This window comes from Barbus barbus (genome assembly GCF_936440315.1).
Source record: "Barbus barbus genome assembly, chromosome: 22".
NCBI lineage: Eukaryota > Metazoa > Chordata > Actinopteri > Cypriniformes > Cyprinidae > Barbus > Barbus barbus.
Window position 1 is genome coordinate 4,157,129 of NC_136750.1, and position 13,799 is coordinate 4,170,927.

Below are 13,799 nucleotides of genomic sequence, written 5' to 3' on the forward strand. Positions count from 1 at the left end.
TAAAGAGCGATGTCGAAAAACCCCCTTTTTTTTAGGATAAAATTCTCTTTTAGCACACTTCCTTGTGAGATTAGTGTGGAGGAGGAGAAAAACTGTGACAAGGTAATGCTTTTTTCTTATCAGTACTACCCTGCATTGTAGACCTCCTAACTGTGAGTCACCAGTGAATCCTACAACAAACTCAAAGATAGGACATTCGGTGAAAAGCACAAAGCAACGTGTGACTCATCTCCTCTTGTAAATAAAAAGCACAAGAACTTTGACAAACTATAGAAACAGGGAGAATTTATTTAAAGCACTTTGTCCCCTACATAGAAAAATATGATTGATTTAAGTCAACAATAATAAATAGAGTACCTGTATTCTTGCAGGCCCCGCTGATGCGTACAGTAGTACAATCAATATCCAGTTTTCGCAACACAGCAAAGGCACGGGTATTTACCGTAAATCTGCAGTCTGATGGAGCGGAAGGGCATGGGTGGCGTGTGAGGGGTCAACTCAATATGACCTGGAGGAGCATTTCTTTATAAAGACGGGACACATTGGGAATTACATTGTGACGGCAGCGACTGGTACAATGGATCGTACAACCTTTCACTTATTTTTTTTTCTTTGAGTGATTGATGCTGAATTGGACATTGGATTCTTATTTCAGGGCTGACCAGAATGTGACATTTTACAAGATAAATATTGTTTTCAATAACAGGAAGTGTCAACAAATATTCAATCCGTGAGAATCTTCTGCAACAGATGCCTCCTTTTTTTAATGGTCCCTTGGGTGGATCTCAATGCAAATGTACATATAGTCATGTTTTTTTGTAACAGTATCTAGTGCAATTTTTTTTTTTTTTTTTGAAAAGTGAGAAAAGTGATTTGCGTTCAGGGCAGGAAAGCGTCCTGGTATACAATATGTTTAAGCGAGTCATAATATGCACCATTTGTTATGTGACAATTATAAATGCAGCAGTTAAACACACTGATCATTTCTCACTGTAACCACACAAAATACTCCCTCGCACCCCTATCGAGCATTCAACCTCACTACAAGCAAATCAGTGTTTCGAAATTAAAAAATAATGCAATTTTCGATTTTATATTGTAAAACATACGTAGGCTGTAGGTCGTGTTTTGTCTTCATTAAAAACAAAGATTTTTTTTTTAATTATTTTAAATATCTGTGAAATTATAAGGCTTAAAAGTCCCTCGTCTTGATGGCCTCCCCACACTTCAGTCCAGCAGAAGAGTCTTTGGAAAGCTCATTCAGTTCTCGTCTTTTCAAAACTCCATCGAATGGTTTCAGAAGGTTCAAAGCTGCGTAGCGCCATGGACTGCTAGCCATAGATCTTTAGTGAAGAAAAAGCCCTGATTGTCAAAAAAAGGTCTTTATCGTGACCGTTTGTTTTAGGCTATAAAGCAAGGGGGTCATCGCAATTGTCTACCAATGTCTTTTGTTACTCTTTTAAGCAGTTCAAGCATGTTTGGTCGAGTTTTCGCCACCAGTCTGATGGGTGTGTTGCTGATGTCATTGGTTTTCACGGTTCTCTGCTGTATGACTTATCAAAAAGAAGAATTAAAGCTTTGATTTCATAGTCTTCAGCAGAGACGTGGGCTTCAGCTTTGTTCCTCTGGACACACATGTAGCAGAGCAGCATGTTGGCTGTTGAGGCTCAAATGACTAGACAGAGCCATTCTCCTGTGTGCTAAAATACATTGAAACAGTTCTCAGATGTTCCTCTGTGCTGTGAGGTACTTGAGAGCAGCAGAACCGTACTTTCGAGAAAGGTCTTGGTGGAACTCGTCCTTCAGAGTTGTCAAGCAGTAGCGGTAACTCGGACTGGAGCGAAACTTTGAGATGTCAAAGCTGGGCGCGTGGGGCATGTGGATCATGAAGGCATTTGGTAACACAATAAGATCGTACTCCTTTGGAACAAGGAAATGTGACAGGTTAGGGACAATTAAACTGGTAGTAGAAACATGCCAAATGTCTTTAAAAACTTACCTGAGCATCAAGCTCCATGATATGGGATACTTTGTTCCAGCCAAAGCCAACAAATCTGTGGTCATACTCAGGACAGTCCCGTCGCACCACAACGTACGGCTCAAAATCTGCCTCCCACTCCACCTTGTATGGCGTTGTGGCTGTTCTCCACTTGGCGTAATTGGTTGGCGCGTGACCCTTTGTCCAGACGTGATACCTATCATTTAGGAGAGAAGTAAATGAATAAATTTGAACATTTTGAGTGGACTTTTAATAATGGGCTAAAGACTTCATGCTCATGTTTTAATTGAATATACTTATTCAAAAATACATCATCTTTAAATATCATCTTATATAAAATGGATTCCAAAACTTTGTTTTTGTTAGACGAACCCCTGGAAGTGCCAACCCTTAAGTCAATATTGAAATAATTTAACAACTCATTTTCATGGTTTTCTAATGCTGGTAAATGTACCAATTAAATAAAATCAATTAATTAAATAATAAAAATGTAAAATAAAAATTAATTTAAAATGTTACAATAAAATATATACATATTTTTAGTTGATTTTAACATTTTACATTTATTTTAATTTTACGATTTAGTTAATTAATACGCTTTTTATTAACTCATGAAACCTTGCTCCATAATGAGCATGTTTTTAATTTCTAAATTGAAATTTAATTTGATATTTTTGGGGGAAAAAAATGGCAAGGGGATATGGCCTTGATAGAAAAAAAAGCAGTAATAAAAAGTCCATTAAAATGTAATATTTATTATTATTATTATACTGTATATATAAAAAACTACTACACTGATTATTGATGTTTGATTTACAATATACAATAAGGAAATACAATAAGAAAAGATGACCCCTGTTGAAGTCAACACGTCTCTTAAAATATTAGATAATTTGACATTTTTATGACAAAAAAGGTTAGACCACTTTTTAAAATGTCATGTGGTGTGGCTCCCCAAAAACTCACTTATATTTATTAATCTTTTTTTAAATGTTTAAGATGTGTACACTCACATATGTTCCATGTGTAAAAAAAAGTTGAGTTTTTTTATGCTTTGCCTTTAGTTTAAATGAAAAATAAATTAATTGAAATATTTCTTGAAAAAAAAAAAAAATCTCAAAACCACATGAAAACAACATGAATACAAAGAGTACAATTTGTAAAAATGTGGCATGTGAATGTCTACAAGAATGTCCCTTTTCTTGATTGGGGATGCCCTTATTTGTTTTTCACTCTAATATCAATTCTAAACACCCTGGAGATTGATAATGAGATGATTATTTTGAATGTCTGCTGTACCTGAAGGTGTAGAGAGTCCCCATGTCCAGCATAGACAGCAGCTCGGCCTTGGATTTGGGGAAGGAGAGGCGATATCTCAGCGTCTCAAAGGCGGGCACAACCAGAGCCTTCTTGGTATTGGCCATGTCCAGTTGCACTATACTTTTTCTAAGTAAAAAAACACAGAGGTATATTACAAAACTGGAACCAGTACATTAACAGACAATTCATAAGAAATTCACAGCTAACCTGAGGTAATCGTAGAGGCCGTACATGGGCAGAAAATCCACATCAGTCAGAAAAACGTAGGGTGTGTTGACGTTGCGGAGCGCCAAATTGCGTACCAGATTGACAGGGTAGAACTGACCCTCCTTATAAACGATATGATAGCCCACATTCTTGCGGTTCTTGAGGACTTCAGAGGCCTGAGCGTAACGCAGGAACTGCTGGGCCTCGGCATCAGACATGTACAGGGCCAAACTAATGGGGCCCTCCCAGTGTTTACAGATGGCCTCCAGCATCTGCAGTCTGTGGACAAATACAAAGCATCTCTGGTGACATTTTGGGCAGTAACTGAAGTGAGGCAAGATTATGGGCTCTATTTGATACATTTTTTTAAACCTGCAGGGCAAGCTTTCAGTAGCTGGTATGGGATGTTCTGATCTTCACTACGTCAAGCGCTTCTAGTTGATACTTGTTTCAAACACAAACAAAGCTGCTATCCTGTATAACAATCAATCTTCTGAAAATGCCAAGACTACTTCATGGTAAAACAGAGGCTTCAGTGATATCAAAAGCGTGTTTAAATAACTCAGTGGAAAGACTTAAAAGACTGTTTTATAATAGATTATTATTTTCTTGCTGAAAAGATTATTATTTTCCTACTCTTATCAATCTTACAGACAAAAATAAACTAGGGCCTTCAGTTGAATACATTTTTAAGTGAATTAAATAAATGGCAATTAATTAATTGAATTAATCACAAAAATCAAAATGTGTTATAAATAGTTATTTTTAAATAATTTATTTCATAACAAATCCTTGTCAAGAATTTTGTTTGCAAAATATTTTGATTTATTATTATTATTATTATTAACAACTTATCACAGTAAATCAGCAACCCTAAAATAAAGTATATCTGAAAATAATGGTTCAATATGTTTTAAAACAGCGTTATTTTACTATCATTTATATAAAATTATCGTTTTTATTCATATTTGAAATGTGATAAAAATAGAAAAAATATTTGTCATTTAGAATTGAAAATAATTTATTTATACTTTCATTTCTTTTTTAAATGTTTCTTATTTTATAGTAATATTTTTATATACTAAGTTTTATAATATAATAGGTTTTTATTCATATTTTTAAATTACCTTTCATTTGTATACCTTTATTTTTATTGATGAGCTTTTTTATTAGTTTTTTGTAAATATTATTATTCAGGTTTATTTTTCAATTTGAATTATTTTTTATTTATTTATTCATTATTTAAGTTTTAGTTTTGATTTATTTTATTTCCGGTTAGTCATTTTTAGTGCTTCCACTTAAACTAAAAAAAATAATTTTCATCTAATAATTATATTTTATTTCAGCATTCAATTAACAAAAACATTGAACAGTTTTCAATTTACTTAACAATAATCACCCTGGTTTGAAAATGTTATTAACTGGCAATGCTTGTAATCTATTCTCATTTTGATCAGAGTGCTGCACAGGGTTCATTAAACACAACATCATATTTGACAGTTCTGTAATTAGATTGGCTTTGCATGAGTGGCCTAAACGTGACAGCAGACTCATTTGGACAGTATGTCATCCTCACCTGTCCATGGAGAGCTGCGCGACCAGCGTGATGTCCGTGCCATCATCTGTAGGTGTGTATTCATACTGCAGGAAGTACAGATGCACCCTGTGCACCATGATTCGCTCCCTCCGGAAATCATAGCACTGGTCGTCCTCATCTAACTCCTCTAGTGCTTGCTGAAGCTGGAAACAAAGAAGAATATGTTTTATCAGCTGTGCTGAGCAGGACACATCAAGCAGGCTCTGGTCGAGTTGCCCTTTGAGAATTTATGAAACAGTTTTTCCTTGAACAAATCCAAGGCCAAGCTGCTTTTAGACTCGGAGATTCATTACTTATTTAGAATAATCCAGTTTAGGAATAAAGTCTTCTGTATAAAGTAAAGGTATTGAGGTCTGCAGTTTCAGGGTGCTGAAAGCCACACCCCTTTTTTTTTTTAACTCCGCCCACCATATACAGAAGAGCAGGGGCACAGGTAGGAAAATAAAAAAGAAGTGCTATCTGATTATCAGTAAACCTGAACAGTGAGTTAGTTGTCAAAAAGACAGTAGCAAAATAGCTTTCTCGCATGACTGTGCAACTCCAAAATGATTGACAGGAAGAAAGTACATAAAAGTCTTTGGATTGGATAAACAAGGAATCTAATGTGACATCAATCAATCAATCTTTCTTTCTTTGCTGTTTACTCTAGAAGCCCGTTTCCGACATGGAGGGGAAAAAGGTCATTGCAACTTTTTATCTCACAATTCTGAGATGCTCAAGAGACAATAAATTATTTTCTTAGAATTGTAAGATATAAACTCAAAACTGCAAGATATTAAATAAGAATTCTCGCTTTATCTTGCAATTTCGAGTTCTGAATTCAGATTTCTTTTTTTTTTTTTTGGAATTCAGAATTCAGAACTAATTAATTAAATTTGTATCTGATAAATTTTGATGTTTTTGTTTTTGCAGTTACCCTTTTATATGACTTTTCTTCTCAGAATAGCGAGTTAACATTTGACAATTCTGTGTTTATGTCTCGGAATTAGTTTATATGTGGCAATCGTAGTATATTTATATACTTATGTATTATTTTTAAATTTCAGGCAGAAACAGGCTTCCATAGCCCAGTACTGTCAGATATACAGTCCATTTATAAGATGCATATATGTATTTTATTGCGTACTTTAAGTATTTACGTGATATTTGTCAAGTAATATAGTCATTATCTGCATGCTACTCCAAGAATAAGATATTTGCATAATACTGCATAATCTACTACTAAACTAACTCACCACTGTGCTCTCAGAGCTGGCCTGACTGGGACAGCCAAAGAGTTCCCGTCGCAGAAGATTCCCATCGTACTCCAGGAACGTCAAGTAAAGATTACGGAAAAACTCCACATGCTTGTTTTTTACTCTCAGCTTTTTAGGAGAGTTCCAGTGAATGACCTACAGGAGGAAATAATCAAACTAAGCAACAAACTAAACTAAATTAAACATTTGCATTAGAGACACAATGAATTTGGCAATAAATAAAGCAAAGCCTGAACCAATTAAGGGCCCCTTTGAGTCTTAATTCCTCTGGGTCAATTTGGTCGTTTATACCCAGCATACCTAAAAAAATTATTAAAATATATTGCTACCTTTAGATCTGACACCTCAGTGTAGCACTGTTCAGAGCGAGTGTGATCCGATAACTGTACGTTCCAGAAGCACGGCAGCTGATGCACCAGAACTGGGTTCTGTTTTATGAATGCATTGAATATGTCCTGTGAACATAAAACAATAACATGACACACTTGTTGCATTACACAACATTATTCAGGCATGATTAGCTCAGATTTCATCATTATTTAGACTACTGTTGCGCAAAGCACAATCTTCTAAGACCTATGAAATAAAGGTATTGTTTAGGTATTGTTCATGAAGGACATGGACCTGGTCTGCCAGGGATGTTGAAAGCATGCTCATTAGCTCTCTCTCGGCCGTTAGTCTCCACATCTGTTCCCAGCCGATCCGCCGCAGTCTCTCAAGGTAGAGCAAAATCACACCTGCAGTTCCATAAAGAAACAATTGTTGTCAAACGGAGCCCAGTGCAAACTATTCCCTTTTTCATACTGAAATTAATTTCTCAGTGTGACATAAGCATTGAGCTCCATTCAGAAGTGATCATGCCTGTGTGCTCTTTCCTGCAAAAGCTGCAAGGGCTCATTTTAGTTCAAAGAAAATTTAATTTGATATCTTTATTTTGATATGAATAACAGATAACTGAAGTAAAATCAAATCAACAACCAAATGTTTTTGAACTTTTTGACTCTATATGAACAAATTTTAAATGCTTTTTAAATCTAGTTATTATTTAATTTACCTTTTTTATTTAATGAGTAATTAATTAGTTTAAAGGGGTCATATGATGCGATGCCACGTCCCCCCTAAAACGGTTCATTCAAACACACCCCACATGTCTACGTCACGATGTGGAAATATTTGCGTAAGGTGTGGTTTCAGTAACCGCAGTAGTGTTGATGCAGCCATGTCAGGGAGAAGCTGTGTGTTTCTAGGCAAAAGCAAAAGCACTTTATTTGGCCTTCCGAAAGTAGATGCATTTAGGAATCATTAAGATTACTTACAACAGAACAGCAACTTTTATGGATGACAGTTTCGTGAACCTATGAGAGGAGGTAATTCTGACTTTGCTATGACAATCTGGCGCTTCTGAATCAACGACTGTATGTAGGCTATCTTTTGTTATTAGTTTAAGTATTTGCTATTGACTGTTCAAATGCAGTTTTGCGCGTTGTGTGTGTGTGTCTGTGTGTGTGTGAGAGAGAGAAAGAGAAAGAGAGAGACAGGGTCACATCACAGCACATCAGCTACCTTAATCGTGGTTTGTGTGTGTGTGTGTGAGAGAGAAAGAGAGAGAGAGACAGGGTCACATCACAGCGGAGTGTACAGCCCATCAGAAATCGCCTTAACCGTGGCTTGTGTGCAAACACATATGAGCATCATCAGTGTCTGTCACACGACTTTACTTTAATTTTGAAAGCTGCAGCTCGTAATTATGGAAAGGAGCGTTACATTTCCGACGCGGCTTGTGGTGTTCGGCCAATCACAATGCACTGTGCCAGTTGGCCAATCAGAGCAGACTGTGCTTGTCGGAAGGAGAGACTTTGTAGAAAACTATGCGTTTGAGAGAGGCGGGGCATAGAGGACCTACAATAATGTACAGTATTTGAAAAATAATGTGTATAAATAATGTTTTTTGAACATTAAAGCATGTCAACATATTCTGTTACACCAAATAATGATCTTTAAAAAAAGCATCATATGACCCCTTTAATATAATATATATATATATATATATATATATATATATACTACCAGTCAAAATTTGGATAATTAAAATGTTTTCATGTTTTTGAAAGAAGTCTCTTTTGCTGCATTTGCTGCATTTATTTGATCAGAAATACACTAAAAACAGTAATATTGTGAAATATTAATACAATTTTCAGTGTTCAAGAAACATTTCTGATGAAGATTGAAAACAGTTGTGTTGCTTCATATTTTTCAGGAAACTGATACTCTATCATTCAAAAGTTTAGGTAAGTATACCGAAATTAATATTTTTATCCAGCAAGGATGCATTAAATTGATCAGACGTTACAGTAAAATCATTTATAATGTTACATAAGATTTCTAGTTCAAATAAATGCTGTTCTTTTAAACTTTCTCTTCAAAGAATTTTGAAAATGTATCCACAAAAATATTAATCAGCAAAAACTGTTCTCAAAATTGATGATAATAATAAGAACCAGTATTTATAACTGAGCATCAGTAATAACTGATGCTGTAATAATTGCATATTAGAATGTTTTCTGAAAGATCATGTGAAACTGAAAACTGTAGTTATGATGCTCAAAATTCAGATTTTGAATCAAAGGAATAAATTACATTTTAAAATATATTCAAATAGAAAACAGTTTATTTTAGTTTGCAATCATATTTCACAATATTACTGATTTACTGGATTTTTTTTACATCAGATAAATGTAGCCTCTGTGAGCATAAGAGACTTTTTGCAAAAAAATAAAAAATTCATAATTATTCTAAACTTTCGACAGTGTATTTAGGGTATGTTCAGGATGTTCATCCCTTTCTTTATTAGAATCACATACCACCAGGAACACCATCACACTAATTTGCTGTGAAGTGACATTCAGCCAAGTATGGTGACCCATACTCGTAATTCGTGCTCTGCGTTTAACCCATCCAACGTGCACACACACAGCAGTGAACACACACACACACCGTGAACACACACCCGGAGCAGTGGGCAGCCATTTATGCTGCAGCGCCCGGGGAGCAGTTGGGGGTTCGGTGCCTTGCTCAAGGGCACCTCAGTCGTGGTATTGAGGGTGGAGAGAGCGCTGGACATTCACTCCCCCCACCTACAATTCCTGCCAGTCTGAGACTCGAACCCGCAACCTTTGGATTACAAGTCCAACTCTCTAAACATTAGGCCACGACTTCCCTGTGTAAAGCCAGCGGCTTTCTGCTGTTTGGAACACAGTGAAGTGGAAATGGAAGCTGCATGTCCTCACCTGTGTTAAAGCCTCGTCCGAGGGCTGGCCAGGGTTTGTGATTTTTCCACAGATTACCGAGGTACCAATCGCTCTGATTCTCCACCAGACCAATCACCTGTTTCTCTGCAATCACAACGCCAGTGTTAAATCACACTGTCCAGATGCTTTATATGACTCCTGAAGGAAAGCGGCTGATTACCTGTGAACTTCCGGAAGATGGCCCACAGCTCGGCGATGTCAGTGGCGAAGGTAATGTCTGTATCGAGGACGATGACCTTTGAAAGGTTGGACGGCAGAGCTTTGGTGAGCGTGAGCTTCATCAGGCCATAAATTCCTGAATAGTGTTTGTTTGGTATCCATGACACCTCCGACTAGGAGAATGAGAGAGACAAACACAGAAATCTGTGAGAATCCAGCAAAAGAACACAACAGTGACTTTATCAGCCTTGGTTTTAGAAGTATTTTTCTCATTCTTTTTCTACCCAGAGAATTCTTTTTTTTTATATACCTAGAGATCTCATTCTTTATTCTTTAATATAGACTTCAGTAAAACTCAACCAGCTCTATAAATTACAACATTACAATCTTCGAAAAGTGTTTGATATATTACCTGGAAAACAAACATGGCAAAACAGAATCAAATCAGCAACAATGATTATATATATAATCTTTATAATCTTTATAATATCTTTTTTAAAATATTTATATATACACTTTAAACTTTATGTTTGTGTATTTTTAAATACAAATTGATTTTATATATTTTTTTACTATAATGAACTTTAGAGAGAGAGAGAGAGATTCCAATTAAAATAAACTTTAAATTAATTTAAAATTCTAAAAATTAAATGTCAAAATTCAAATTAAATATTTTACAACTGTTTAAATTTGGATTATTTCATTTCAGGCCAAAGATAATATATGTTAAAAAGAAATCTATTTTATAATATTTTATAATATCATTTTATTTTATAATATATCTATTTTTCTAAATGTAAAACACAATCAATGTGTGCAAAGGTTTAGTAATATATATATATATATATATATATATATATATATATATATATTGTTATTGTTATAGATAAAGTATATTTATTTATTGTCCTTGCTAAAATGAATGGAATTTTTATGTCTGGAAACCTACTGTTGTGCTTTCTGCTTAATAGCTGAGAAAAATAAATCAATCTATACATTTTTATTAAGTATTACAGTATTTTACCACACACAACTGTATTGATATTCTCAAGTGATGAATGTAAGAAAAAACAGTAAAAGACTGCAATCACATTATTATTTTACTGGCACCAAGATTTCGTTAATAATAATGTACACAGAATGAAAATATGTATTCCTGGGTGTAGCGACAATTATAACTAATTATATATTATACCTGACTAGAATATAGTTTTCAGATTGTTCTTACAACCCTACATGTGTTCCCTATCACCTACCAGAGGCGCTCATTGTGCTCTTTGTGTTTGCTTCTGAACTGTATTCTGCAGTTATAGCATCATCTGCACCCATGGAAATAACCCTCTACAGTTCTTATTGTACGCTTAATCTTTTCAGCATACATCCTTAATGACCTGAGCTCAGGTTTAATAATAATCTGATGGAGAGGGGTTGATTGAAAAAGACTGGATTTCCTGCAGCTTAGCTTTCATATACTCAGGAGAGCAAAGAGGTCTCTATGCACAGCGGAGACACAGGATGTAAAATCCGCGTGATTAGAGACGGCTCCGAGCCAAACAGCTGACAATCAGAGGTGAATGCAGTGCGGGAGAGGGACGGGAGCACAAAACGGGGCAAGAATTAATGTATTTGTGTTATTGTGCATGTGAGAGCGTGCATGCATTCATGTGAGTGTCCTTGAGAGTGCAGTGTAATGTAAACTAGAATGCGCTCTCCTAGAATATGTGTGCATGTGTGTGTGTGTAGAGGAGGAGGCATGCTCTTTGATTGTCACTTCACTCTTTCAGCATACCGTGCACTGCATAAAAAAAAAAAAAAAATTCACAACAGACAGTGAATAATTCAGCGCCACAGCAAAGGTGCTCTTCACATGCCAAGTTGTACAAAAAGATGCACACTGTCACTTTAAATATATGAACAGAAATGAATAATTCTGTGTTTACTCTCTCCCTCTGGAGCGTGAAAGAGTTCTCCGAGAGCGAAAGCTCTTGAGATCGCTGGAGTGTAAACAACCTCAATGTTTCCACTATCACAGACAAGCCATACTGTCCCAAGGGGACCTTTGCCCCCTCATTACAATCCATAAGCGCATGTGACACGTCTTTCATTCCAGTTGTTTGTGCCTGAATGAGCTCAGAGGATTGTGATTGGTATCATTCTTCAGAATTGTCATTGCCACCTGCATTGTTTCAAAACTATCGCTGCTTATGACCTCCCATTAAACCTCTATTATGGTGCTCTGTGACATGGTCATTATCTCTGGGTCGAAAGGCAAGTCTGGAGTCATGGGAGCATGATGAGGCAGGTGCTTACTTTGAGTTCATCAGCGTCATAGAAGCTGACTTGCACGGAGGGTACCATCCATGACTGGAACAGAGTGCTGAGGATCTGATTGGCCACTGTATCTGTGATGAAATGAAAGTGTAGTGGGTTCCTCCTGCAAAGAGAGATGTGGACATGTTGACGTGTTTTATACGTGACGGGTTTTAGATGAATGCATCAAGCAAAGATGTGAAGGTGAAAATATGCTGATTTGAAATGTTGCTTTTTTTAATTAATAAATTTTTTTATGTAAAATGTTGAATTTGAAAATTTGAATTTTTGAATATATAATCTGGCACTTGAATTTCGGAATTTTAAACTTCATATTTAAAATTCCCAAATTCTAATGTTCAAAATCCCAAAATTAAATGTGAAATTTAAAATAATTTAAAATGTTGAATTTGAGAACTGATATTTAATTTGTGGAATTTGAAAACTACATTTTTAAAAACATATATGTAAAATTTCAAATTCAAATGCCAAAAAATTAAATGTCAATTTTCACATTTGAAATTTTTAATTGTGGAATTGAATTTCAGGTCAAATGCAATATATATATATATTTTGTTACATAGCCGACATAGCTGCACCACCGCAGCCCTCTGTCAGGCTCGCACAATTAACTTAAAACCCACGAGGTCTTATTTTAAAAATAGAGCACCTCAACCCCGGGTCTAACAAGGTGCCCGGAGTCTCCTCTCCCACTCTATCAATTTAAATAAACAAACGTCCAGATACCAATGTATGTGTTATAAAAAGAAAATATTTATTAATACATTAATAAGAGACAAAAGGAAACATAACCTTCGGGAGGGGGAATAAAGCCAAAATAATAAACATAACTCCCAAGCTAACTACCGCATGAACCTCTTTCCTAACAAAATAAAGATGAAAGAAAAAACAGGCTCTTACCTCCCTACTAGCCTTAAAACAGGAGAAAAACTGCAGACAAAGCAAAACGGCTCCCTCCTCCGTACCTAAGTCTCCTTTGTTAACCAGGCAGTTCAACGAACTGACACACCATCATTTGTATGACATCAACATAACAACAAGCTTGGTAACACAAGGCTACAAAATAAACCACCAAGCAGGGAGAGAGGAGAACTCTTGGAGAAATATTCCGAACAGGCTTGTTATATGTAAAATTTCAAATTCAAATGCCAAAAAATTAAATGTGAATTTTCACATTTGAAATTTTTAATTGTGGAATTTATTTTCAGGTCAAATGCAATATATATATATAATTGCATTTGACCTGAAATTATGTGTGTATATTATATATATATACAGTCAGGTCCATAAATATTGGGACATCGACACAATTCTAACATTTTTGGCTCTATACACCACCACAATGGATTTCAAATGAAATGAACAAGATGTGCTTTAACTGCAGACTGTCAGCTTTAATTTGAGGGTATTTACATCCAAATCAGGTGAACGGTGTAGGAATTACAACAGTTTGCATATGTGCCTCCCACTTGTTAAGGGACCAAAAGTAATGGAACAATTGGCTTCTCAGCTGTTCCATGGCCAGGTGTGTGTTATTCCCTCATTATCCCAATTACAATGAGCAGATAAAAGGTCCAGAGTTCATTTCAAGTGTGCTATTTGGCATTTGGAATCTGTTGCTG

At 35.6% G+C, this 13,799-nt stretch overlaps 1 protein-coding gene across 3 annotated transcripts in view; it reads right to left on the reverse strand.

Annotated features, from left to right (window-relative positions):
• Positions 1-261: 261 nt before the first annotated feature.
• Positions 262-13,799, reverse strand: part of LOC306888187 (xylosyl- and glucuronyltransferase LARGE2s) — a 69,481-nt gene continuing 55,943 nt past the window's right edge. For all 3 annotated transcript variants that reach the window (XM_079446363.1, XM_079446364.1, XM_079446365.1), the window contains 11 exons: positions 12,157-12,280; positions 9,848-10,019; positions 9,667-9,771; positions 7,004-7,116; positions 6,709-6,834; positions 6,359-6,514; positions 5,103-5,266; positions 3,527-3,805; positions 3,299-3,445; positions 2,000-2,195; positions 262-1,920 (listed from right to left, as the gene is read on the reverse strand). In XM_079446363.1, the coding sequence (XP_079302489.1) occupies positions 1,723-1,920; positions 2,000-2,195; positions 3,299-3,445; positions 3,527-3,805; positions 5,103-5,266; positions 6,359-6,514; positions 6,709-6,834; positions 7,004-7,116; positions 9,667-9,771; positions 9,848-10,019; positions 12,157-12,280 (1,780 nt within the window). In that variant the 3' untranslated portion in view covers positions 262-1,722. The remainder of the gene's footprint in view (positions 1,921-1,999; positions 2,196-3,298; positions 3,446-3,526; positions 3,806-5,102; positions 5,267-6,358; positions 6,515-6,708; positions 6,835-7,003; positions 7,117-9,666; positions 9,772-9,847; positions 10,020-12,156; positions 12,281-13,799) is intronic.